Source organism: Mustelus asterias, chromosome 2 (genome assembly GCF_964213995.1).
Source record: "Mustelus asterias chromosome 2, sMusAst1.hap1.1, whole genome shotgun sequence".
Taxonomy (NCBI): domain Eukaryota; kingdom Metazoa; phylum Chordata; class Chondrichthyes; order Carcharhiniformes; family Triakidae; genus Mustelus; species Mustelus asterias.
The window spans coordinates 3962695-3989935 of record NC_135802.1 but is presented as its reverse complement, the minus strand read 5'-3'; the positions used below and the strand labels follow the sequence as shown (position 1 = coordinate 3989935).

The following is a 27241-nucleotide window of genomic DNA, read 5'->3' as shown; positions in this document are numbered from 1 at the left end:
GAGGCCTTCCCAATCCAAGAACTTTCAGCACACTGACATCGAGACATTGCTTGCCTCTAGCTCCCAGCTGCACCTCACAGCAGAATTTTCACTCCAGGAAATGCTGTTTTCAGTCTGCAGTCCAAACAGCTACTGCCCAAAATGAAACCAAAACACTGGTGTTTTTTTCCTATGGGGAGGGGGGACAAGTCCAGAACCAGCCCCTGACCTGTCAATCAGGCTCCATCTAACAATTCCAAAAGGGTTATAGTATCCTGGGGTTTTATGTCCAAATTAAAAATCAACATGGTTCAATTATCCTGTTTCAGCAACAATAAAAGATAGATACAGACAGAACGCCAACAATAACACCAGGGGGAAACACACTGCAGAGAAACAAGATAAAAATACATTTCTTGAAGGCATAGTATCATCACACACTGATCTGTTTGTATTCTGAATCTGTTGAAACTGGCAGTGAGCCTTGTGCTCTGAATGTGGCTGATTTACACATGTCTTTACAATGCTGAGTCCTCACCACTTGCAAACCAGAACCTCATCTAAAGCCCAGTAAAATAACATAAGCAGCTCTTTCCATCTTTGGCATTGCTGTTAGTAAGTTGACTTGCCTTCCTAAGGGGATTAATGATCACCAGTGCTTAAACTCCCCCTGACAACTTATCAAGTGTGTACACCCCCAGTGTGACTCTGATAGGTGTTTATAGTTGGCCATCTCCAAGCGAAATGCCAGGAAGAGAATACGGACCTATGCTCGATGTTTGTTGATCTGCTCAAGGCCTTTCAGCCATGAGGGCCTTTGGAAGGTAATGGAAAAATTTACCTGCCCTTAAAGTTCATCAGTAGTTCAATAATTCCTTGCTGGTATGCTCATGCATCCTGGGTGATGGAGGTTTCAGCCCCATTGCAGTCACTAATGTGTTGAACAGGGCTATGTGCTAGCAGCAAAGACCAGAGTTTCCAAGGACATTGGGATTTGCTGTTGCCAATTACTGACTGCAGTAGCTGCTGATTCATGAGCTGGGCTTGTAATGCACCCTGGACTTGCAGGCACTTCAACAATATCAGCAAAAAAAACCTGTTCCATCTCGCCCAAAGTGTCAATTCAGGACCAGAAAATGTCAGTGGAGGATAAGTTTACTTATCTCTTTAGCACATGCACACTCTTGAGCTGTCTGTGTTGATCACGAGAAATGTTGAATTGCCAAAGCAAGTGTAGCCTTCAACGGCTTTGAACATAAGCATGGGAAAGGGGAGTGAGTCCAACAAGCAAACTGAGTCTGCACTGTAATAGCCTGCCCTCTGAGGGTTGGACTGTGTACCAGAGTCATGCCAAGAAACTCAACCACTTTCACTTGAGCTGCCATTTGGACCTTCTGGAGATCAGGTGGCAGGACAAAATAGCAGGCACTGAGTTGCTCAGCGGAGCTGGCATGTAAAACATCTACACTATATTGATAGCCACAACTTGGGCTGGTCATGTAGCCAAAATGCCTGACACTCACGTACCATATGGAGAACTCTGGGCACTATCCCGCCACTCAGAAGTACTATGGGGACACTTTGGAGGCTTCACTTGGGCGTTTAGATGAACACCCTGAGTCTTGGGAGAAGCTCGTCCAAGACCACTGCACTGGAGCAACCAAATAAGAACTGTTCCCTTTAAAAGCAATCACATCAGAGGCAGAGAGAAAACACAATCATGAGCCAGCACCTTGTCCAAAACTCAATCATCTATGGTAACTTGCCCAATTGCAGCAGATTCTTCTGGGCTCAAGTCACTTACGGACATAGCAAACACTGCAGGTGGTGAAAATGGCCATCTTCTTGAAGCATGAACAATAGCAGTAAACGGGTTGGGGAGGATGGTGAACAGGAGATCCAGCTGACAGTAGATATTTTACAGTGTTAGCTGATGGATGTTCAAAAGGACACAATCTTCTCATTTGCTGTGAATTGTTTTTTTGGGGAGCAGCTATGGCCAAGAAGCCTGCTGTTTGTGGCCACACTTTGAATACTTCATTGACTGACAGACTTGCTGTCTGAGAAGCTGAAGCATTAACTTTTTCCTCGCTCTTACCTGTGCTGTTTGTTTCCTGGTTGTCTGATTTCCAGAGTACATTGAATTGGTTTCTTGGATGTTTTTGAGTGGTGATTAAACTACAAATTTTTTTTGATTTCACTGCTCGTGCACTCCAGTCAGGCAGAATCTATCAAAGACATGGACTGGGAAGACTTCTACGTAAAGGATATAACGATGCTTGAGTATTGTTGAAAAAAGGCACGTCAAAGCTTTTTGCCCTGCACGCACCAGGGCATTCACAAGAATAACAAATGTAAACTGAGCACGAGACAATCTTTCTTTCCACTGATACTCCAGTTCTATACTCCCAAACAAAGGAATGAGGGAGGAAAAGAGATCTAAACACACCACCCACAAAGGACAGTGAGTGTGGAGTGTCTGTGTGGAGTTTGCACGTTCTCCCTGTGTCTGCGTGGGTTTCCTCCCACACTCCAAAAATGTGCAGGTTAGGTGGATTGGCTATGCTAAATTGATTTGATTTATTATTGTCGCATGTATTGGCATACAGTGAAAAGTATTGTTTCTTGCATACAATACAGACAAAGCATACCGTTCATAGAGAAGGAAAGGAGAGAGTGCAGACTGTAGTGTTACAGTCATAGCTGGGGTGGAGAGAAAGATCAACTTAATGCGAGGTAGGTCCATTCAAAAGTCTGACAGCAGGGAAGGAGCTGTTCTTGAGTCGGTTGGTACGTGACCTCAGACTTTTGTATCTTTTTCCCGAAGGAAGAAGGTGGAAGAGAGAATGTCTGGGGTGCGTGGGGTCCTTAATTATGCTGGCTGCTTTGCCGAGGCAGCGGGAAGTGTGGACAGGGTCAATGAATGGGAGGCTGGATTGGGCTACATTCACGATCTTTTGTAGTTTCTTGCGGTCTTGGGCACAGTAGGAGCCAGACCAAACTGTGATACAACCAGAAAGAATGCTTTCTATGGTGCATCTGTAAAAGTTGGTGAGAGTCGCAGCTGACATGCCAAATTTCCTTAGTCTTCTGAGAAAGTAGAGGTGTTGGTGGGCTTTCTGAACTAGTGTTGGCATGGGGAGACCAGGACAGGTTGTTGGTGATCTGGACACCTAAAAAATTGCTCCTTAGTGTCGGGGACTAGTTAGGGTAAATAAATGAGGTTATGGGGATAGGGCCTGGTGCAGACTTGATGGGCCAAATGGCACTGTAGGATTCTGTGATTAAGTGGGCATTGGAAAATGGTTAAGGGGCGGAAGTGATAGGTGCAGGAGACAAAAGGAGGCACAATTAAAGAAAAAATAGAAATGAAAAGTAGTGTGCAAGGTAAAGGGGGTTAAGTGGAATGATTGTCATGGCAAACTGACAACATGGAGTTAAAACAAAGAACTACTTGTATCCAGTTGCTAAAATATATCCAGATTAGACATTCCTCCAAGCAGTGCTTTCATTGAAAGACATATCTTGTGGACAAATGCAGATGTTGATTTTATGACAGTTCAGAAGGTAGTATCTAGCTCCTCACCACTGGCACCAGTTATTCAGCTGACCTGTCTTTGACAAGTCCCATTGTAAAGGAAACATTACCTTCCTGATGTTTCACAGCCCAGGTTGACAGTGAGGATTTAATACAGGTTTGTCTGCATCCCTTTCCGTGGAAGGCACTGTGTTCTGGGAGAGCTTCATCGTGTAGACCACTGCTTTGTCAAGTAACTAGTTTTCAAATGGAGATTTTGGTACTGTATCAGGTTTTTGTAGTCTTTTAACTAGGTAAATGATCCATGTGGTGCATTGGTGAATCCCCTGTCATTTCAGCAAGGCTAACTGGAGTTGAAACAAATGGGGGGAGGGGGGGGGAAACAAGATTGTACTGTGGGATCTTTCAATGTTACAGATTGAGAGAGGTTTAATGATGCTGAAAGAGGTAGCGCAGTCTAGTTGTGCCGGTCTTTTCCTTTGTGCGAGCAGTCTGAACTGATTGTGGTGTAGCTGTATCTTTTCCTCTGCTCATTGGCTGAGCCAGCTGATTTGCATACACGTCAGACAGCCTTGTTGCTAAGAGAAGCGAGCTCCGTAAATAGAAGCATTGCTTTGAGCCGGAGGCAGGTGAGGTCAGATTGCACAAGTCAGATAGTAACCGGCACTTGTTTCAGTTTTCAGTATCGGTTGCTGTTTGAATATTCTACATTTTGATTAGGCTCGGTATTGGATTTAAGTTCTGGATTAAGCCACTCTGGTACAACACTCTCTCTCTCTGCAAGAAGGCAGCAGAAAGCAGTCTGAGAGATGCTGAGTTTCTGAAGCATGCACTGAATCCCTTTTTGTGCTGACCTCATCCCCAACCACCCCCCCCCCCCCCCCCCACCCCACCACTTTGCAGGTCAGTCAGGTTTACCCTATAGAAACTTGCATGCAGGGTCATGTCCTTGTCCAATGGCAATGCACTTTGCAGAGTAAATGTTTAGCCAGTGGAACTGCTAGTTGTTCCAGTAGGCACCGTTCAGGATGTGATTGTAGGTGAGTCAGGATGATTGATAACTCATCGCTCATACCAGACAAATCTGCTTAACTAAGTTGTGGCTCGTGGAACAGGAGGGTCAAAGATTTTTTTAAAAAGTCACTTGAGGACAAGATACTTGTGGTACGGTGGGAATGGTGGACAGTGGTGCCCCACCAAGGGTCAAAGCTTGGACCACAATTGTGAATGTATGCAAATAATTTGGATATTTGATTTTGAGTCAAATTTGCCACATCTGGGGTGTGACGATGAGGCTGATGATCTACTGCAACAACACAGGCTTGCAGTGTAGGCAGCCAAGTGGCAGATGGGATTTTGGGAGAAGGGAAAGGGAGAGACCATATAGACTGTTCCAAAATGCGCAGAACAGAGGAACTTGGTGGTTGATGTGTGTCTTTGGAAGACCATTAATCTTTGAAGGTGGAAGGACGTATTCAGGGAGTGGTCAGCAAAGCATAAATATGTGGGGTTACAGGGATAGAGTGAGGGAGGTGGGTCTGGGTAAGTTGCCCCATCGGAGGAGCATCGATGTAGACTTGTTGGGCTGAATGGCCTCCTTCTGCACTTTCCTGATGGTGGGGGAGTTTGAGGGGTAAACCGTTAAGGACTGAGGTGGGAGAAATTTCTTCACCCAGAGGCTGGTGAATGTGTGGAATTCACTACCACAAAGTAATTGACACCAAAATGTTCAGTTCTCCCTCAGTGTACCCGAACAGGTGCCTGAGTGTGGCGACTAGGGGATTTTCAGTAACTTCATCGCAGTGTTAATGTAAGCCTACTTGTGACACTAATAAAAAAACTTAAACTTCAATTTCAAGAATGCATTAGATATAGCTCGGGACTCAATGGATATGGTGGCAGGGAGGAAAGGTGGGACCAGGCTATTGAATTTGATAATGAATGGTGGAACAGACTTGAAGGGCCAAATGGCCTACTGCTAACTTCTATGTTTCTGTGTAGCATGAAAAAGCTTGATTGAGGGAAGGGGGGAAACTAAACAGCTATTAGAATTCAGACAGGGAAAATCCCAGATTAGGGACCTAGGTGGAAACTTCTCACTCTCAGTAAAGCATCAGCTCAGGAGAGCGTTTCAGCCAGTATTGAACAGAACTCCACCACTGAGTCAGCTGACATACAACCTTCAGAAAATCTACTTCATATCAGCAATAAACCACCATCTGAAACACATCAGGAAAGCCATCTCCTCAATGTGGCAAATCAGCTGGACCAGACAGCATGCCAGCAGAAGCTCTCGAGGCAGATAGTAACACTTGGTGGATATGTTCTATGGATTCTGGATAAGAATATGGGGGGAGGGAAGGAAGAATTGATTTTCCTAACCCTAAGTGATAACTTCCCTCCCTCGTACTGTTTTCTCTCCCCCTTCTCCACTTTTAGTATTCTTTGTGCCAAGATTGAGATTGGGTCCTGGAGCAACTGTTTTAGAAGGCAGATTGCAAGAACAAAGAAAATTACAGCACAGGAGCAGGCCCTTTGGCCCTCCAAGCCTGCACCGACCATGCTGTCCGACTGAACTAAAAACCCCCGACCCTTCCAGGGACCATATCCCTCTATTCCCATCCTATTCATGTATTTGTCCAGAGGCCTCTTAAAACTCACTATCATATCCGCTTCCCTACCTCCCCCGGCAGCGAGTTCCAAAAGCTTTTGAACAGTTTCATGGTCCTGTTTACTTTCTAATGGGATGCGTGTTCCTCCAGTGTCTGACTTGCCTGAGCATTTTAAAAATAGATTGCAACATTTATGTAAGGCCACCGCTGAGGAGTATATTCTCATAACTAGAAAGTAGGAACATTCTGTCCCCTTTCCTCCCTTTTGCTGCACCCTCTGATCAGGGAGTGTTTGTTCAGAGGACTGTGCCAAATGCCAGAATTAAAGCTCTGGCCCTAGTCCTGGCTTCCCTTTATGTTTGGCCTTATCTAATATGTTGCTGTTTTAATCCCATCACTGCAGCATTAAAATAGTAGGTGCTGAAGTATTGACGTGCATGAATAGTGATGAAGAGTCAGATTGCAGGGTGAAGGTGTGCCAGTTGGCTGCCTTGACTCCCTCGTTTGTTTATAGTTCTGCTTGGCCCACTTTGCTGTGGATTGCTCTTGTTGCTTATGGTTATTTAGATCCTACCTTTTAACTCTTTGAGAACCACAGCAGTGCTTCTGTGTCAGAAAATGACATTGGATTACTTTTTTTTTTCAGCGATCTATTAGTACAGGGATAAAACCCTGGTGTAGGACACAGGGAAAGCAGCTGGGGTGTAGGGAATAGTAATTCAGAGAACATCCCGTATGAATTTGAGTTTAAAAGAAAAAGCGAGTATAATTTACAAGTGACCATGAAGCTGTAAAAGCCGCTGGTTCCCTGATGCACTTTGGGGAGGAAACGTGTTGACCATATAAAGGGCCAGACTACACAGTCTTTCATCAACATTGATTCTAAAATTGTCTTGACTAAGACACACTATTGTATCAAACTACTAACAGGTCAATAAAGTTGACAGACTGACTGCCACCTTCTTGCAAACTAGAGATAGATGATAAAGCAACATCTGTGTCTGGAATTTGGAGTGAGGAGGCGGGTGATGGGAGAAGTCCTGATGTGATTGCTATGGGGATGCAGGGAAACAGAAGGTGCATTTTCACTTTTGGACAGTACAAAGGAGTGCTTGGATTCGATAAAAATTGAGGGAGAACGGGGTTGGCTCAAGTTCAGGTGAAATGTTGTGACTGCTTTTGTAAAATTCTGTCTCCTTCTCGTGTTGTATTTATAGTTGCACAGATCCCTTTGTACAGCTGTTAATGCAGCTGTACATTCTGTTTTTGGAAAGCTGAAAAGACACACCAGTATGGGAATGGTCTAATGCTGCAGTGCATGTGTTATTGGCAGGGACGTTGGGGAAGGTAAGATATAAACATGCACTAATACCGGATGACCTTCAGTGAATGTTTGCGCTTCTACTGTGCCCACATTTAGTTTCTAGGTCACAACTTTCACAAGCCCTGTATGTGGTTGATTCCGCTAGGGTTATACAATGTGGGGAAGTTCAAAATATTGCAAAGAATTAGAGGTGTAATGCAATGCACAGGGACATCCAATGGCAATGTCATTAATTGATATGATCTTTGCCTGCTTCTGTCCTAATTACAGCTGACAAGCGCCTGGACTCAGACAAATCTCATTTGTTCCCCACCAACATCATGGGGACATCTTCAGGTTCCTTACTGTGTTCCCTGTGCAAGTGAACATCTGCAAATTATTTATTGTTATGGCAAATAGAGGAGACCCCCTCCTGTCCTCATGTACTGATCCGTCATTGCGCTATACTCTTCTTGACCTGCTGTGTCCAGACTGACTTTGACCTTCTCAATCTGTTATTAGGGTATAATTGCAAATCTATTTCTCCTCTCTTTGGAGAGCTGTTTCTCTCGAAGGGTAATTTGAGAGTTGAAAATCTGGTACTGTATTCTGGTGATTTTGATTCTAAAGTAGACCTTGGCTGGGCAATTGGAACAAGAACACTATGATGTGTATGATAACACATTAACACTGGGGACCCAAGGGAAACTAATAGGGCCAAATCAGAGGATATGTCAAGGTGATAGTGAGTAGCATGTACTTGAATATCGTGAAGAATCCTCAAGTTAATTAAAACAGCACTTAACAAATGAAAAGTACATGGCGTGCACAATGCATTTGATATAGGATTCTTAGCTGCTGTTCTGCCTGTACACTGGTTTCTTTTTCACCACCACCCTGATCCTCTATCTTTAAATATATACCTTCCAAAACAATAGGGGTGTAAAGGAGAGAAGAGGAGGATCAGTGTTTTGTTTTACTCTGTTCAGTGTAGAAGGATCCTGTACTACGTGGACCCATACCAGCTGTTTACATTGTCTCCTGGTGACCCCTGCTTAATCTGGCTGCAGAAATCCTTTTACATCCACCCGCAACATCATAAAAGTGAAAGTCATCCAAAGGACAGAAGTTTGTTCTTTCAGTTCAGTTCTTTCTGCCAGGTGTCTGTCACTGTTTTGGGTTAAATAGCACAGTTTGCACTTTGGATTGAAAACAACATCTGTGTTTTATAAACCTGTCCGTATTTAGTCAACATGTGATGCCAGCAAATGTGAAAGCTGCAGTCTCTCCTGCAAGAGTAGATGTTAATTAACCCTTAGTTTCAATAATTCATAGACACCATCCATTTCCACAGCTGAGCTCTGCTCTTTATCCAATTGAGCAGCATGGAGCAACAGACTGGGATTTCGCGCGAGTTCAGGTTCCATCACAGCAGTTTGAAGTCTATTGTATTTATACAAAGACAGTTTCAGCAAAAGTAACCAGATTTAATGTCCTTTAGCAAAGGAAAACTGCCAAACTGACCAGGTTTGGCCTATATTTGGGTCCAATCCAACTATAGGCTCTGACCTCCTGAGATAGCATAAATTATACTGCTGTAGCAAATCACTTGCAGCAGTTTAAGAAGGTGGCTATTTGGTCCTGTCCTCTGGAACTCTGTGTCCCCTTCCTCTGTTTTCAAAGCCTCTCCATAAAGAACTCGGTGATAACTTTATACATAAATATTATGTTAATTCTCCTGCTGTCCAGTTAATTCCCAAGTTTTAATCCATTAACCTTTTCTATTTGCTTGCCTTTGCTGACAATAATAAGTGTCAGTGGAGCTGTATGAGAGAGGGTTGTGATGTGAAATGTTGACTTGAAATGACTTGGAGATGGCGTTGATTCAACTGCGTCCCTTTCCAGTTAAGTGGTGCGCTCGTGCTCTTTTTTTCTCTCTCTCTCTTCACCCCCATCCCCCAACACACAAAAAAGGTATGAGTGACAGCTGGCAGTCCATCTATAATCACTTATTGACAATTGTGTTTGGGCAGTTTCAGTAGCAATTGGTTCAGTTCAAATTGAACCACTAGTAATGGATCCCTTGACAAATCTGCAAGACCTGCTGTTCAGGCTGGTTCTCCATATCCAACAGCGATGTTCTAGGAGAGAGTGACTTCCCCAGAAAAGTGGTTATGAACAGATGTCCCCACAGCAATGATGTGCTGCAACACTGATTTAAACCAGTGATGGGCCCAACTCTGGATCTTGTCATTTGCCACATGAAATCTTTTACTGTGAAGATGAACAATGAGACGATGGGAGAAAAGTCTCCTGAATGATGTCCAATGTGACGGTGATGGTGCCACAGTCCCTGTTTTCCACTTCTGCTAAAGTAAATTTAACTTTGTTTCAAAGTGAAAAATTGACACATTTATTTCTGTCTGCTGTCTATGCCCCTCATAACTTTATACATCTCAATCATGTCCCTCCTCTGCTCCAAGGAAAACAATCCTAGTCTATCCAAACTCTCTTCATAACTAAAACTCTCTGGCCCAAGCAACATCTTGCTGAATATCCTTTTAATTTCATTCCCGCATCCTGCTTGAACTATCACTTGCCTTTACAGTGTATTTGTCTTCGTCATATGTATTTATTTATTAGTGTCACAAGTAGGCTTGCATTAACACTGCACTGAAGTTACTGTGAAAACCCCTAGTCACCACACATCAGCACCTATTCAGAATCACTGAGGGAGAATTTAGCATGGCCAATGCACCTAACCAGCGCATCTTTTGGACTGTGGGAGGAAACCGGAGCACCGGGAGGAAACACATGGGGAGAACGTGCAGACTCCACACAGACAGTGACCCAAGCTGGGGTTTGAACTCTGGTCCCTGGCGCCGTGAGGCAGCAGTGCTAGCCACTGTGCCACCGTGATGCCCAAAAACAAATTTGATGGGTGGCCTACTATATTTAAGTAGGCTGGCTAACTAGAAATAAAAACATATTTAACTCCAACAATATTCTACATGGTGAGCTGTGAAAGGAAGCTAGCTGCCATATGAGCCCTGGCAGAATGGTGAAATTGAGCAGAGTTGATCTATTTTTAATGTTGTTTAGAAGCTGCAGGTATCATTCTATTTTATTACTTACACACATTTCCATTATCCTTCCCAAAATTCTGCTGACTGCTGTTCTGGTGCTCTTTGGAGGGAGGGAATGTGCTGGGAAATAAATCTAGGATAATGAGGCAAGTGTGACTTTCGCTGAGACGTGTTGGTCAGTGCTTTCTTTGTTTGCTCTAAGTTGTGTGTTGCATGTCTGTACAGGTTACCCAATTCATCCCTTTAAGATACCATGCAAAAAAAAACTGCACATTTCAGTGAATAGGCTGCAAGCAAAGCAACATTAGAGGGAGAGAAATGAAGAACTCTTACATTAACAAGCTCTATTTTTCCTCTTTCCCTAAAGGATAGAGAGCTATTCCTGCAAAATGGCAGGGGATGACAAGCAGATGTTTAAACAGTTCTGTCAAGACGGGCAGCCCCATGTCCTGGAAGCCCTTTCCCCACCTCAGACGACTGGAATTAGCCCAAACAGGTGAGTAGAACCTTGCTCTGGAGAGAAATCTCTTTTTAAAAAAAAAAAATACCCAGTTTCTTTTTTTAAATTCATTACTAGGACATGGGCATCACTGGCTAGGCCAGCATTTATTGCCCATCCCTAGTTGCCCTTGAGAAGGTGGTGGCGATCTGTCTTCTTGAAATGCTACGACTTTGTAGTGATTGATACAACTGAGTGGCTTGCTGAAGTAAATTTTATTTATTAGTCACAAGTAAGGGTTACATTAACACTGCAATGAAGTTACTGTGAAATTCCCCTAGTCACCACACACCGGCGCCTGTTTGGGTCAATGCACCTAACCAACACGTCTTTCAGATTGTGGGAGGAAACCGGAGCATCCGGAGGAAACCCACGCAAACACGGGAGACTGTGCAAACTCCACACACAGTGAACCAAGCCGGGAATCGAACCCGGGGTCCCTGGCAGCAGTGGTAAGGCCATTTCAGAGGGTGGTTGAAAGTCAACCTCTTCCAATAGAGGTCTTCATTGCAAGAACAAAGAACAGTACAGCACAGGAAACAGGCCCTTCGGCCCTCCAAGCCTGTGCCGCTCCTTGGTCCAACTAGACCGTTCGTTTGTATCCCTCCATTCCCAGAATGGTCATATGACTATCCAGGTAAGTCTTAAACGATGCCAGCGTGTCTGCCTCCACCACCCTACTTGGCAGCGCATTCCAGGCCCCCACCACACTCTGTAAAAAAAAAAAAAGTCCCTCTGATATCTGAGTTATACCTCGCCCCTCTCACCTTGAGCCCATGACCCCTCGTGATCGTCACTTCCGACCTGGGAAAAAGCTTCCCACTGTTCACCCTATCTATACCCTTCATAATTTTGTACACCTCAATTAGGTCTCCCCTCGTTCTCCGTCTTTCCAGGGAGAACAAACCCAGTTTACCCAATCTCTCCTCATAGCTAAGACCCTCCATACCAGGCAACATCCTGGTAAACCTTCTCTGCACTCTCTCTAAAGCCTCCACGTCCTTCTGGTAGTGCGGCGACCAGAACTGGACGCAGTACTCCAAATGTGGCCTAACCAGCGTTCTATACAGCTGCAACATCAGACTCCAGCTTTTATACTCTATACCCTGTCCTATAAAGGCAAGCATACCATATGCCGCCTTCACCACCTTCTCCACCTGTGCTGCCACCTTCAAGGATTTGTGGACTTGCACACCTAGGTCCCTCTGTGTTTCTATAGTCTTGATGGCTCTGCCATTTATTGTATAACTCCCCCCTACATTAGTTCTTCCAAAATGCATCACTTCGCATTTATCCGGATTAAATTCCATCTGCCATTTCTCTGCCCAATTTTCCAGCCTATCTATATCCTGCTGTATTGTCTGACAATGTTCATTGCTATCCGCAAGTCCAGCCATCTTCGTGTCATCCGCAAACTTGCTGATAACACCAGTTACACCTTCTTCCAAATCATTTATATATATGTATATATATATCACAAATAGCAGAGGCCCCAGTACAGAGCCCTGCGGAACACCACTGGTCACAGACCTCCAGCCGGAAAAAGACCCTTTGACTGCTACCCTCTGTCTCCTATGGCCAAGCCAGTTCTCCACCCATCTAGCCACTTCTCCTTGTATCCCATGAGCCTTAACCTTCTTAACCAACCTGCCATGTGGGACTTTGTCAAATGCCTTACTGAAATCCATATAGACGACATCCATGGCCCTTCCTTCATCAACCATCTTTGTCACTTCCTCAAAAAACTCCACCAAATTTGTAAGGCACGACCTCCCTCTTACAAAACCATGCTGTCTGTCACTAATGAGATTCTTTATTGATTCCACTCTGATTTTGTGTCTTAATTTCCATCTCCGAAGAGGTGAAGAGCCCACAACTTTTTTTAAAGTAACTAACTCTTGCTGTCTGTCCTTGATTTTAGGTTGAGTAAGAGCCAAAGTGGGGATGAAGGAGAGGGACCGCTCTGTGACAAGTGTAGCCGCAAGACACTGTTCTACCTGATAGCTACACTCAATGCATCGTTCCGCCCAGATTATGACTTCAGCACAGCTAAAAGCCATGAGTTCAGCAAAGAGCCCAGTTTGAACTGGGTAAGTGAATATAACCGAATTGATTCTGGGACTGTTGGTTTGAAAATTAAATTAGCCAGAGGAGTAGTAGCTTGGGGTATATTTCCGTTTACTATTGCACTTATTGAGACTTTTTTAAGCTAGGATTCTTGTCTTACCTAAGTTATGGTTTTCTCCGTGTTGAGCTGTGGCTTTGGTTATTAGTGAACTACCCTGCAGCAGAAATAGGCAGCGTTATTGTCAGGAATGAGTAAAGGAGCTGTAAAGATTATGGAGTTGATGGTATTGTAATGTTGTATTGTGTCTTTGCTGCAACATGACTAACATAACAGTCCAATAACACAGTATTTTCTTGCTGACTGCTCTTCTTGGCAGAAATCTATTCTCCTTTTCAATTTCCTTTTTTATTCATTCGCGGGACAAGGGCGTCACTGGCTGGTCAGCATTTATTGTCCATCCCTAGTTGCCCTTGGTCAGAGGGCAGTTGAGAGTCAACTACATTGCTGTGGCTCTGGAGTCACAGGGTGGGGGGGGGGGTTCTTTTGGAATAATCATGTCAGGCTTTCAGCAACAGAGGGCTGAGGTGGGGTAACATTGAGATGGAACTGGATGGTCTTAGTCATGCCACAGATTGCAGGTTGACAGTTTGTCAATACCAAGGTTGTGAATAGTTTGGTTTGACCCAAGGCAATTGCTGGAGAAGAGATGGAGTTCAAATGAAAGCAAGACTGCTGATCATGGCAATCTGAAAATAAAAACAGCAAGTGCTGGAAATACTCAGCTGGGGGAGTCCGATATTGCTACTACAGAGCCTATCCAAAGAAGAGTCAGGACCACAACATCACTCTGTTTCTCTCCACAGATGCTTCCAGACCCACTGAGCTTTTCCATCACAGATCTCCAGCATCCAATGGGCAGATTTCCCAGTTTGAAGACATTTTTTCTTTCATCCCTTGATTTGTGCACCAGGGGCAGTAGCAAAAGTTTGTGAATTTTGGGCTAGGGGGTGTGAAACCTTGGAGGAAGTTTAAAGCATTGGGCTAGGAAAAGGGAGGGAAGTGGCGGGGGAGCTGATTGGGATGGTCTTAATGTCAGTGACAGAAGAGCTACTCCACTTGAAGCTGAGGAATGGAGTTTGAGACAGTGATTTGGAGTAAAGGAAAGAAGCTGTGGTTCTCTTTGCACATTCTGCAATAGAGAGCAATTTGACAGATGAAAGCGGGACCCTAGATTACCGTGTGGCTCCCTGAGACCTGATGGTGACTAGCTAAACCATTATCTGCCCTATCCATTCAATGTTCCACAGGTATCTCTGTTATAATGTTGTTTAATTTGTTTAGGTGGTGAATGCTGTCAACACTAGCCTGTTTTCAGCTGTTGGAGAGGAGTTTAACACACTGAAGCCTCAACTTTGGGATGCTGTTGATGAAGAGATCTGTCTGTCAGAGTGTGACATCTACAGGTAATACGAAAAAGGATTCATTTCACAGGCATTTACATGCCTGTTACTTTTCCCTCAGCTTGGCTCAATTAGAAGCTGTCGTGCCTGTCTGAAGGTCTTGGATGCAAGCCCTACTCGAGTACTTGACCAAATCTAGGCTGGCACTTGCATTGTAAGAGGTACCCATCTATTGAGTGACAATAACTGAAGCCCTCTTAACCTGACCAGTGAATATAAAAGCACCTTGCATTATTTGAGGAGCAGGAGAATTTGTGACCTATCCAACCGTTTTTCTTCAACCAACATCTCCAGAAACAGAATAACATAACTTGTTGTTGTTTGTGGAGTCTTGTGTTGTGCAAATTAGCTGCAGCATAACTGACATTTTAATGTAATTATCCTTGCATATTTCATACTGTACGTTAACGAACTTTGCCCTTCTCGACCAGGCTGATTTTTCTAAAACTATAAATGTTGTCTATTGAAGAAAAATAAAAAATTAGTAGACCATTTGGCCCTTCTGCCTGTTCCGCTAATCAGTATGATGATGGCTGATCCTCTGCCTCGACTCCATACCCCGTGCGTACTCTTGATGCCTTTAGAGTTGAGAAATCTATTTCCTCCTATGTATTGAGTAACTTGGCTTCCACATTCTTCCATGGTAGAGAATTTCACAGGTTTGCCACCCTGAGTGAAGACATATCTCCTCTCAGCTACCCTGTATCCTGAGACACTGACCTGCTGTTCTAGACACACCAGCCAGAGGAAACAACATCCTTGATCCAGTTTGTCCAGCCCTGTCAGAATTTTATACATTGAGATCCCCCCTCATTCTTTTAAATTCCAGTGAATACAGGCCCAGTCAACCCAATCCCTCCTTGTATGACAATCCAACCATCCCAGGAATCAGTCTGGTGAGTGTTGGCTGCACTCCCTGGATGGCAAATGTATCCTTTCTTAGAGGAGACCGAATCTGTACATGTACTCTAGGTTTGGTCTCACCAAGGCTCTGTAAAGTTGCAGGAAGACATGCTTGCTCCTCTACTCGAGGCCACTTGTAATGAAGACCAACATACCATTTGCCTTCCTAACTGCTTTTACTTGCATTCTTGCTTTCAATGCCTTGTGTACTCGGGCACCCAGGTCGGTTTGTACATCATTTCCCAATCTATCAGCATTTAAATAATACTCTGCCATTCTGTTTCTCTGTCCAAAGTGAATGTCGTCACATTTATCCTGGGCATTGAGTGATTATTGAAGTTAAGAGGTAAAGCACATATTTGTCTGCGTAACTACCTGGAAAAAAATCATTTATATGTCGTGACCCGTGGCATGGTGGAACGAGAGACAGAGTGCACTCCTTGCATCTGGGTTCTAACAGCTAGTGGTACATTGCATTTGAATTAGGGAGAGGGAAAAATAGGATTTATGCTCTTGGACATTGTCTAGTGACCTGTGCAAATAAGAATTCAATTAAGGCCTGTGACTTGAGTGCCCTAAAGTGGCTGTGTGTTTCCAGTATTTTTTCTATTTTAGCTGTCCATCAGGATGTATTCCGGATGTTACAGGGTATAAACAGCAAAACCTGTTTAGAACTTTCACACTTCTACAAGAAGATATATTTGATAATGGGCTGAATTCTGCAGTTTTCTGATGTTTGGACTGAATTGCTTGGACACTATGGGCTGGTTTGTACCTGAAAATTTGAGTTGGATTAAAAACCTGGTATTTTACTGGAAGGATTAATTATATTGAGATTTTGGGTGGCATGGTGGCACAGTGGTTAGCACTGCTGCCTCACAGCGCCAGGCTCATTGTTCCACAGGAGCAGGCTGAGGGTAAGGGAGTGTGTTTCTGCATTTGATTTATTTATTTATTTTTCAGTTAAATTTGTGTTAAAAATCGGAGCTTTTTTTCCAAAACGAAGTAGGTCCAGGAGAAGCCTGGGAAGGTTTTTGGAGGGTTTAAAAGCAGGCCGCACTTTTGAGCGGGCAGCGTCGGGAGCGGGCAGCGTAGTGAGTGGGGAGCAGAGTGAACTGTAAGGGCTTTGGCTCACAGGGCTTCGGTGAGGACAGGCAGAGGCAGGGTAGGGTTTCACTTTTAAATTACACTAACTTATACAAGGTAAATTGGTATGGAGGGATATGTAATGTGCTGTTTCTGCATGATGTGGGAGCAGGTGGACCCCAGGGACCATGTCTGCAGTAAGTGCTGGTTGCTGGAGGATCTCCAGCTCAAGGTAGATGAACTGGACTCTGAGCTACAGACACTGAGGCTTATCAGGGAAGGGGAGAGCTATCTGGATAATGTGTATAAAGAGAAAGTTACGCCCCTTAGACTGACTAACTTAGCTGGGGGTCAGGGACAACAGGGAGTGGCTGCGGGTGAGGCGGGCAGTGGGGGGGAAGAAGGCGGGCAGTGGGGGGGAAGAAGGCGGGCAGTGGGGGGGAAGAAGGCGGGCAGTGGGGGGGAAGAAGGCGGGCAGTGGGGGGGAAGAAGGCGGGCAGTGGGGGGGAAGAAGGCGGGCAGATTGCAGGAGGTAAAGTCCCAAGAACCTCAGCCCTTAAATCTGTGCAACAGATTTGAGGTTCTTGCCACCAGTGTAGATGGGAAAAATGACTGCGAGAAGGACGAGAAAACTGTCGGCAGTACCAGGGTGCAGGGTGCTGCTGCAACGGAGAAATCAAAGAGAAATGTAGTAGTAATTGGGGATAGTGTAGACACTGTTCTCTGTGACCAGGATAAGGAATACCATAGGTCGTGTTGCCTGCCTGGTGCTCGGGTCCAGGATGTATCATCTGAGCTGCAGAGGAATCTGGAGTGGGAGGGTGAAAATCCAGTTGTCGTGGTCCATGTAGGTGCCAATGACATAGACAAAACGGGAACTAAGGATCTGCAGAGGGAGTACAAAGAGCTAGGGAACAAATTAAAAAGCAGAACCAACAAGGTGGTAATCTCTGGATTACTACCTGAGCCACACGCAAATTGGCGCAGGGTTAATAGGATTAAGGAGACTAATGCGTGGCTCAAGGATTGGTGTGGGAGGAATGGGTTCAAATTCATGGGGCATTGGCACCAGTATTTGGGCAGATGGGACCTGTATAGATGGGATGGTCTCCGTTTGAACCGTGCTGGGACCAGAGTCCTAGCGAATCGTATCACTAGGGCTGTAGATAGGGCTTTTAAACTAATTTATGGGGGGGAGGGTGCAGAGGTAAGAGGAATTACGAAGTCAATGGTAGAGGAGAGGGAGCGAGTGCAAGTGAATGAGGGCATTCAAGTAGTTAAAGGAGTAGAGGGCGAGGGAGAGGTTGATAGCATTTCATCAAATCGGGTCCAGATAAAAGCTGGAATAAAGACACTTTGCCTGAATGCACGAAGCATTCGGAACAAAGTTAATGAGTTGATGGTGCAAATCAGCACAAATGGGTATGATCTAGTGGCCATTACAGAAACGTGGCTGCAGGGAGACCAGGACTGGGAGCTGAATATCCAGGGGTATCAGGCATTTGGGAAGAATGGACAGGAAGGAAAAGGTGGTGGGGTAGCTGTTAATAAAAGATAATATCAGGGTAGTAGTGAGGGGTGACATAGGCTCTAAGGAACAAAACGTGGAATCGTTATGGGTAGAGATAAGGAATAGTAGGGGGAGAAAGACACTAGTAGGCGTGGTCTATAGGCCCCCAAATAATAATGTTGAGGTGGGGAGGGCTATAAACAAGCAAATAATGGATGCGTGCAAAAACGGAACGGCAATAATCATGGGGGACTTCATATTGATTGGCTGACTCAAGTTGGAAGGGGTGGGATGGAGGAAGAGTTCTTAGAATGCTGTCGGGATAGTTTCCTTGAACAGTATGTTATAGAACCGGCGAGGGAACGAGTTATCTTAGATCTGGTAATGTGTAACGAGGTAGGTAGAGTTAAGGATGTTCTTGTGAAGGACCCTCTTGGGTCAAGTGATAACAATATGGTTGAATTTCTGGTACAAATGGAAGAGGAGAAAGTAGGGTCCCATACCAGTGTCCTCTGTTTGAACAGAGGGAAGTACGATAGGATGAGGGCTGAATTGGCTAAGGTGGACTGGGAGAGCAGACTGGTAGGTAGGACAGCTGAGGAACAGTGGAGGATTTTTAAGGAGATCCTTTTCAGTACTCAGCAACAATATATTCCGGTGATAAAAAAGGACTAAGAAAAAGGATAACCAGCCGTGGATAACGAAGGAAATTAAGGAGAGTATTAAATTAAAGACCGATGCGTACAGAGTGGCCAAAAATAGTGGAGAATCGGAAGATTGGGAAAACTTTAAGAAACAACAAAGAACGACTAAGAAAGCAATAAAGAAAGGAAAGATAGGTTATGAAGCTAGGCTAGCTCTAAATATAAAAAATGATAGGAAAAGCTTTTACAAATATATAAAAAGGAATAGAGTGGCAAGAGTGAATGTTGGACCCTTGGAGGACGAGAGGGGGGATTTAATAGTGGGAAATGAGGAAATGGCTGAAACTTTAAGTTTTTTGTGTCGGTCTTCACGGTGGAAGACACAAATAGTTTACCGAATATTAACGATAGAGGGTTGGTAGAAGGAGAGGTACGCGATACAATTAATGTTACCAGGGAGGCAGTGCTTGGTAGACTAACGGGACTGAAGGTGGACAAGTCCCCGGGCCCGGATGGAATGCATCCCAGGGTACTGAAAGAAATGTCAGAGGTAATAGTGGATGCGTTAGTGGTTATTTATCAAAATTCGTTGGATTCTGGGGTAGTGCCGGCGGATTGGAAAACGGCTAATGTTACGCCGCTGTTTAAAAAAGGAAATAGACAAAAGGCGGGTAACTACAGGCCGGTTAGCTTAACGTCTGTAGTTGGGAAAATGCTGGAATCCATCATTAAAGAAGAAATAGCAGGCCATCTGGATAAGAATGGTTCGATTAAGCAGACGCAGCATGGATTCATGAGGGGAAAGTCGTGCTTGACGAACTTGTTGGATTTTTATGAAGATGTGACTAGTGCGGTTGACGGAGGGGAACCGGTGGATGCAGTGTTTTTGGATTTCCAAAAGGTGTTTGACAAGGTGCCTCACAAAAGGTTGCTGAAGAAGATTGGGTCACACGGAGTTGGGGGTAGGGTGTTAGCGTGGATTGGGGATTGGCTATCCGACAGGAAGCAGAGAGCCGGAATAAATGGGTGCTTTTCTGGTTGGCAGATGGTAACTAGTGGCGTGCTGCAGGGATCGGTACTGGGGCCTCAACTATTTACCATTTATATAGACGATCTGGAGGAGGGGACTGAGTGTAGGGTAACAAAGTTTGCAGACGACACAAAGATAAGTGGAAAAGTGAATCGTGTGGAGGGCGTAGAAGGTCTGCAGAGAGATTTGGACAGGTTGAGTGAGTGGGCGAGGATCTGGCAGATGGAATATAACGTTAACAAATGCGAGGTTATTCACTTTGGAGGAAATAGCAAATTGGGTTATTATCTAAATGGAAAAAAATTACAACATGCTACTGTGCAAAGAGACCTGGGGGTCCTTGTGCATGCGATGCAAAAACCCAGTTTGCAGGTGATGAAGGCAAATGGGATGTTGGCCTATATCGCAAGGGGGATAGAATATAAAAGCAGAGATGTCTTGCTGCATCTGTACAGGGCATTGGTGAGGCCGCAGCTGGAATACTGTGTGCAGTATTGGTCCCCTTATTTGCGGAAGGATATATTGGCCTTGGAGGGAGTACAGAGAAGGTTCACCAGGTTGATACCAGAGATGAGGGGTGTTGATTATGAGGAGAGACTGAGCAGATTGGGTTTGTACTCATTGGAATTTAGAAGGCTGAGGGGGGATCTTATAGAGACCTATAAGATAATGAAGGGGCTGGATAGGGTAGAGGTGGAGAGATTCTTTCCACTTAGAAAGAAAGCTAGAACTAGAGGGCGCAGCCTCAAAATAAAGGGGGGTCAGTTTAGGACAGAGTTGAGGAGGAACTTCTTCTCTCAGAGGGTGGTGAATCTCTGGAATTCTCTGCCCACTGAAGTGGTGGAGGCTACCTCGTTGAATATGTTTAAATCACGGATAGATGGATTCCTGATCGGTAAGGGAATTAGGGGTTATAGGGATCAGGCGGGTAAGTGGAACTGATCCACTTCAGATCAGCCATGATCTTATTGAATGGCGGGGCAGGCTCGAGGGGCTAGATGGCCTAATCCTGCTCCTATTTCTTATGTTCTTATGGGACCCGGGTTCAATTCCTGGCTTGGGTCACTGTGTGGAGTTTGCATGTTCTTGCTGTGTCTGTGTAGGTTTTGTCCAGGTGCTCTGGTTTCCTCCAACAGTCCAAACATGTGTGGGTTAGGTGGGCTGGCCATGCTAAACTAGCGAGGGTAAATGCAAGCGGTGATGGGTATGGGGCCTTGGGTGGGACTGTGGTTGATGCTGACTCAATGGGCTGCATGACCACCTGCACTGTGTGATTCTATCTTCCAAACCCTGGAGCCAGCCAAGTGGATCTTTCTGGTCCTCTACATCCAACACAGGATGGGCAGGGACAATGTACCTATCCTAATAAAGTCAGTCTTCGGGATGAAAGCGAATGCTGTAATATGTAGATCTGGGCTCTTTGAATATGTAGATGATGTGTGTGAGACACATTTAAAATGCAAGATGTAATGACCCTCACTGTAGTGAACTTCAGCCATAGGCTTGGTCGTCATTTCTTTTCATGCAAGTCAGTTTATTAAGTGATTTTTTTAAAAAATGGTGTGTGGATTTACTTCCTTTCAGCTACAATCCAGATCTGGACTCTGACCCGTATGGTGAGGAGGGTAGTCTTTGGTCTTTTAACTATTTCTTCTACAACAAGAAGCTGAAAAGGATAGTGTTCTTCACGTGCCGTTCAGTCAGGTGAGATTTGTATTTAATATTGTCAAAGTGCTCTTATTGCGAGTGATCAGTGTGTCCTATTTGGAAAAGGGTGTCTCTTACTCTTGGAGTCCATATTTCAATTAAATAATTCAGCAGCAAGCTCTTGTAAGTTTAAACCAAAAGTTATTTATCACTCACTTGCCCTGAATTAACGCACCATGCACAAACATACAAATTGTGCATTTTTTTAGGAATTGCAGACACTTCAGTCTCTTTGGTCTTCGATGTGGCAGTCCTGTGGTCTCTTAAATGGGAGTCCATTAACGCAAAGATTCAGAGCATATTGTGAAGCTTCATGTCAAATATCTCGGAGGTTGGTTCTCGAGTGAAATTTGAAAATGAAACTTGAGATGCTTAATGACAACTGATGGTCTGCTGTGTCTGGTGGCAATAAGGGTGCAGTCGCTGAAACAAAGGTTAAATAAAGGGCATTGAGTATAAAAATTGGCAGGTCATGCTGCAGCTGTACAGTAGTGAGGCCTCATTTAGAATACTGTGCACAGTTCTGGTCGCCACACTACCAGAAGGATGTGGAGACTTTTTGGAGAGGGTACAGAAGAGGTTTACTAGGATGTTGTCTGGTCTGGAGGGTATTAGCTATGAGGAGAGGTTGGATAAACTCGGTTTGTTCTCACTGGAATGACGGAGGTTGAAGGGTGACCTGATAGAGGTTTACAAAATTGAGTGGCATGGACAGAGTGGATAGTCAGATGTTCTTTCCTAGGGTAGAAAAGTCAAGTACTAGGGGACATAGATTTAAGGTGCGTGGAGAAAAGTTTAGAGGAGATGTGCGAAGCAGGTTTTTTTACATAAAGGGTGGTGAATGTCTGGAATGCGCTGTCCAGGGAGGTGGTGGGAACAGGTATCTTAGCGGCATTTAAGGGGTAACTGGATGAATAGATGAATAGGATGGGAATGGAAGGTTACAGATTCCAAGTGCGTATGGTTTTAGTTTAGGCAGGCATCATGATTGGTGCAGGCTTGGAGGGCCGAAGGGCCTGTTCCTGTGCTGTACTGTTCTTTGTTCTTGTTCTGAGTTCATGGCATGAGGGTATGGCATGGATAGAAGATTGGCTGGGTACCAGGCATAAATGGTTCTTTTTGGCAAATGGAGTGTGTAGCTGAGGAAATGGAGTGCAAATCTGAGTTGGGTGAGTGGGGAGTTTGGTGAAGGAGGTCTTTGATTGTTTTTCTTGATCTGTAGGAATTGGTTTCTTTATTACAGGAGCTGAGTATCTGACAAGTGGTTCGTCTATTTCATTCCTGAGGTTTGAAATAATAGACAAATTGGTAAAGTTAATTTAAAAAATAGATATTAAAAAACAATATTAGTGAATAATGTAATTAAACACATTAAGGATGGCAGGACTGGTGATGTGTCCGGGCTCCAGCATCTCGGAGCTGGGTGCCAGTGTGCTGTAGGGTAAAACACATTTGCAGTAAGTGTTTGTAGCTGGAGGAGCTTTGTCTCAGAAATCGAACTGGAGGCTGAACTGCAGACTCTGCGGCACATTGGGGAGGGAAAAGTTACCTGGCTGCTTTGTACCCAGAGGCAGTCACAGCACTTTGGATGGGGTCTTGATTTAGTCATAGAATCCCTACACTGCAGAAGGGTGCCGTTGGGCCCATCAAGTTTGCACCAACCACAATCCCATCCAGGCCCTATCCCCGTAACTCTCCTTATTTGCCCTGCTAATCCCCCTGACACTAAGGGGCAATTTAGCAAGGCCAGCCAATCTGACCTGCACCTCTTTGGACTGTGGGAGGAAACCGGAGCACCCAGAGGAAACCCACACAGACACGGAGAAAATGCAAACTCCACAGTGACCCAAGCTGGGAATTGAACCCAGGTCCCTGACGCTGTGCGGCAGCAATGCTTGCCACTGTGCTACCCCTAGTCAATGGTTTTGGGGGGGGGGGGGGGGACTGTGATTTAGGCAAGTAAAGGATTGGCTTGAATGAGGGGAGCAAAGGCATGGTAGCTAAATTTGCAGATGAGACGAGGGTCGGTAGGGACATACATTCTGAAGAGGACCAAGTACATTGCAGATAAATATAGCTAGGTTGAGTGACTGGGCACAGATCTGGCAGATGAAGTATAATTTGGAAAATGTGAAGTACGCTTTGGCAAGAAGAAGAATAAAAAGTGTTACTTTAAACGGAGAATGACTGCACCTGGGAATCCTGCACAAGGCTGGAGGTGTTCTTGAGCATATGTCACAAAGTCGGTGGAGTTGTGGACAGTGCGGAAGGATGTTGCGGGTTACAGAGGGACATAGATAAGCTGCAGAACTGGGCTGAGAGGTGGCAAATGGAGTTTAATGCGGAAAAGTGAGGGGTGATTCACTTTGGAAGGAGTACCAGGAATACAGAGTACTGGGCTAGTGGTAAGATACTTGGTAGTGTGGATGAGCAAAGAGATCTCGGTGTCCATGTGCATAGATCCCTGAAAGTTGGGACCCAGGTTGATAGGGTTGTTAAGGTGTATGGAGTGTTAGCTTTTATTGGTAGAGGGATTGAGTTTTGGAGCCATGAGGTCATGTTGCAGCTGTACAAAACTCTGGTGCGGCCGCACTTGGAGTATTGCGTACAGTTCTGGTCGCTGCATTATAGGAAGGATGTGGAAGCATTGGAAAGGGTGCAGAGGAGATTTACCAGGATGTTGCCTGGTATGGTGGGAAGGTCTTATGAGGAAAGGCTGAGGGACTTGAGGCTGTTTTCGTTAGAGAGAAGAAGGTTAAGAGGTGACTTAATAGAGGCATATAAGATGATCAGAGGATTAGATAGGGTGGACAGTGAGAGCCTCTTTCCTCGGATGGTGATGGCTAGCATGAGGGGACATAGCTTTAAATTGAGGGGTGATATAGGACAGATGTCAGAGGTAGGTTCTTTACTCAGAGTAGTAAGGGTGTGGAATGCCCTGCCTGCAACAGTAGTGGACTCGCCAACATTAAGGGCATTTAAATGTCATTGGATAAACATATGGATGATATTGGAATAGTGTAGGTTAGATGGGCTTTAGATTGGTTTCACTGGTCGGTGCAACACCGAGGGCCGAAGGGCCTGTACTGCGCTGTTACGTTCCATATTAGCATGCAGGTACCAGGAAGGATAATGGAATGCTAACCTTTATTACGAGAGGAATTCAACATAAGTAAGGATGTTATAGTTCAGTTATGCAGGACATTGATGAGACCACATCTCAGACTGTATACAGTTTCGGTCTCCTTATTTAAGGAAGGATCTTGGATTTCAACTCCACTTTCCCACTGCCTCTCTACATTCCTTGTACCCTGAGACCAATATATGCTTTTTAAATTCCCTCATGGGAAGGGGAGTCACTGGCTAGGCCAGCATTTATTGCCCATCCCTAATTTCCCTTGGAGGTGGTGGTGAGCTGCCTTCATGAACTGCTACAGTCTCCGTGGAAGGGGTTCCATGATTTTGACCCTGCGACAGTGAAGCAACGGTGATGTGATAGTGAGTGACTTGGAGGGGAATCTCCAGATCGGGGTGTTCCCAGGTATCTGCTGCTCTTGTCCTTCTAGATGGAAGTTGTCGTGGGTTTGGAAGGTGCTGCCTAAGGAGCCTTGGGTTGCTGCAGTGCATCTTGTAGATGGTACACACGGCTGCCTCTGTGTGTTGGTGGTGGAGGGAGTGGATGTTTGTGGATGGGGTGCCGATCAAGCGGGTCTGCTTTGTCCTGGATGGTGTCGAGCTTCTTAAACCTCTGGGTCTGAAGCACCAATCCCAAAGGTCAATTCCTTTCTGAAGCAGGAATAGAGAAGGCTTGGAATAACACTTTTCTCACGCTGCATCGATTTTGTGTGTACACGCGCAATAGGGCATTGTATTTCAGAAAGATCACATGCTGTCATTCTTCAGCTTTGCATTCCACCCCCCAACCCCCGGCCACTCCTCACACCAATCCGAGTTGCAATAGTTTGAGCGTCCCTGTACTAGGGTAACAAAGTACACCTTTGTTATAATAATGAAGTACTTCACTAGCACCTTGCCTCTGTTGCTCTGAGCACTGCAGAAAATGAGCGGACGAGAATTGGAGCAGGATCACTTGCCCAACTTGAAGTTTATCTTGTATACTCCATCTAACTCTCTCTCCCCTTTGGTATCCAGTGGCTATTTGTACAGTCAAGGCACTGAGATCAGCAACAACTTTGACATGGATCTGGAAGACGAAGTCCTCTTTAGTCAGGATGAAGAAGATGAAGATGAGGAAGCAGAAGCTATTGAAGAGACCAGGTTTGTCAAATTGAGGTGTCTAACGGGAAGCTGATTTATTTTACACTGTTGAACATTCACACTGAGCAGACTTCCCCCGCCCACTCTGCTTTCCAGGAGACAGTAGGCCCCTTGCTAACTTCCCCTACCTGACCTAACCTCGTGCTGGTCATACTGATTAGAGTTCCTACACTCATATATCTTGAGTGATTTAGCTAACTAAACCCAGACAGGGTCAAAACTGTATCCTGCTGACTGGTCAGTCTGAGCTTTGACAAATATAGAAACATACAATATTTATGGTGTAAAAGGACAGCATTTGGTTCAGGATGTCTGCCAGTCACAGAAATCCAGCTCGACCGTAGCCCTGTAGATTACAGCATGCAAGTGTTAATCGAAGTATTGTTAAATGGCATGAAGGTTTCTGCCCACCACTGTTTTTAGGTAATACTTTCCAGGCCCCACCACACTGTGTGGAAAATATACTCCATCTCCCCTCTAATCTTTCTGCTAATTACTTTGTGTATCCCTGGGTTATTGAGCCCGCTCTGCCTAGCTGCTCTATCTAGGTCCCTCAATCCTCCTCTTCTTTCCATAACTAAGATTGACCAAGAGGGATTGAGAATAGAATGACTGTTAAAAAGGAGCCCAAAGGTCATCTGTCATGTTAACAGAGATGGTGAGGATGATACAAATCGCCTGCAACAGGGCAGAGCTGGAGTTTAATACAGAACTGAGGTGACGAAGGATAGAGGTAATATAGACTAAATGCCAGGTCTGAAGATGTCCAGGGACAGAGAATGGCTGTAAGCATATGGGATATATAAACAGAGGGATTGTGTACAAAAGCAGGGACGCCAAACTTCTCTACTTTTCCCTACTCTTTCCCTCACCTTGAACTTGCATCTTTCCCTAGTTTCTTTTCCACTTCCTCCTGGCCCTCTCCAAGCTCTGCTTGTCCATGAAATTCACAGCCTCTTCCCTATTCCCACTAAACTGCTGGTCCACCATCTTCCATTCCTGGCCCCAGTGTTAGCTGATATTGGAAGCTGTTCTTCCCCTCTCCTTTTCTAAATCCTGTGTGACTGTGACCAATGTGGACTCTTCCTCTTCCTCTTTTCCTCGATGTCCTTGCAGCCTTTGGCACAATTTGACCACAACATCATCTTCCAAAGCCTTTCCACTGTTGTCTAGCTGGGTGGGATTGCTTTCTCCTGGATCCATTCTTATCTATCCAATCACAGCCAGAAAGTCACTCGCAATGGTTTCTCTTCCGGCTTTTGTACATTGACCTCGGTGTCATCCCAGGACCAATCCTCGGCTCCCTCTAGTTTCTCATCTACAAGCTGCCTCTTGGTAACATCATCCAAAGCCACAGCATTAGTTTTCATGTGTAAGCTGGTGACACCCAGCTCTGTCACCACCATCTCTCTCTCTCACTGCCTCCACTGTCACTAAATTATCAGGCGGCTTATCTGACATCCAACACTGCCTGGGCAGAAATATCTCCCATTAAATATCGGAGAAACAAGTTTTTAGTCTTGCTCCAAACTCCATCC

At 44.9% G+C, this 27241-nt stretch overlaps 1 protein-coding gene across 2 annotated transcripts in view; it reads left to right on the top strand.

The window, feature by feature from the left end:
• LOC144504669 (repressor of RNA polymerase III transcription MAF1 homolog) overlaps window positions 1-27241 on the top strand; it is a 50014-nt gene that overhangs the window by 21119 nt on the left and 1654 nt on the right. For both annotated transcript variants that reach the window (XM_078230371.1, XM_078230380.1), the window contains exons 3-7: window positions 10886-11014; window positions 12939-13107; window positions 14427-14548; window positions 21303-21422; window positions 25578-25703. In XM_078230371.1, the coding sequence (XP_078086497.1) occupies window positions 10886-11014; window positions 12939-13107; window positions 14427-14548; window positions 21303-21422; window positions 25578-25703 (666 nt within the window). The remainder of the gene's footprint in view (window positions 1-10885; window positions 11015-12938; window positions 13108-14426; window positions 14549-21302; window positions 21423-25577; window positions 25704-27241) is intronic.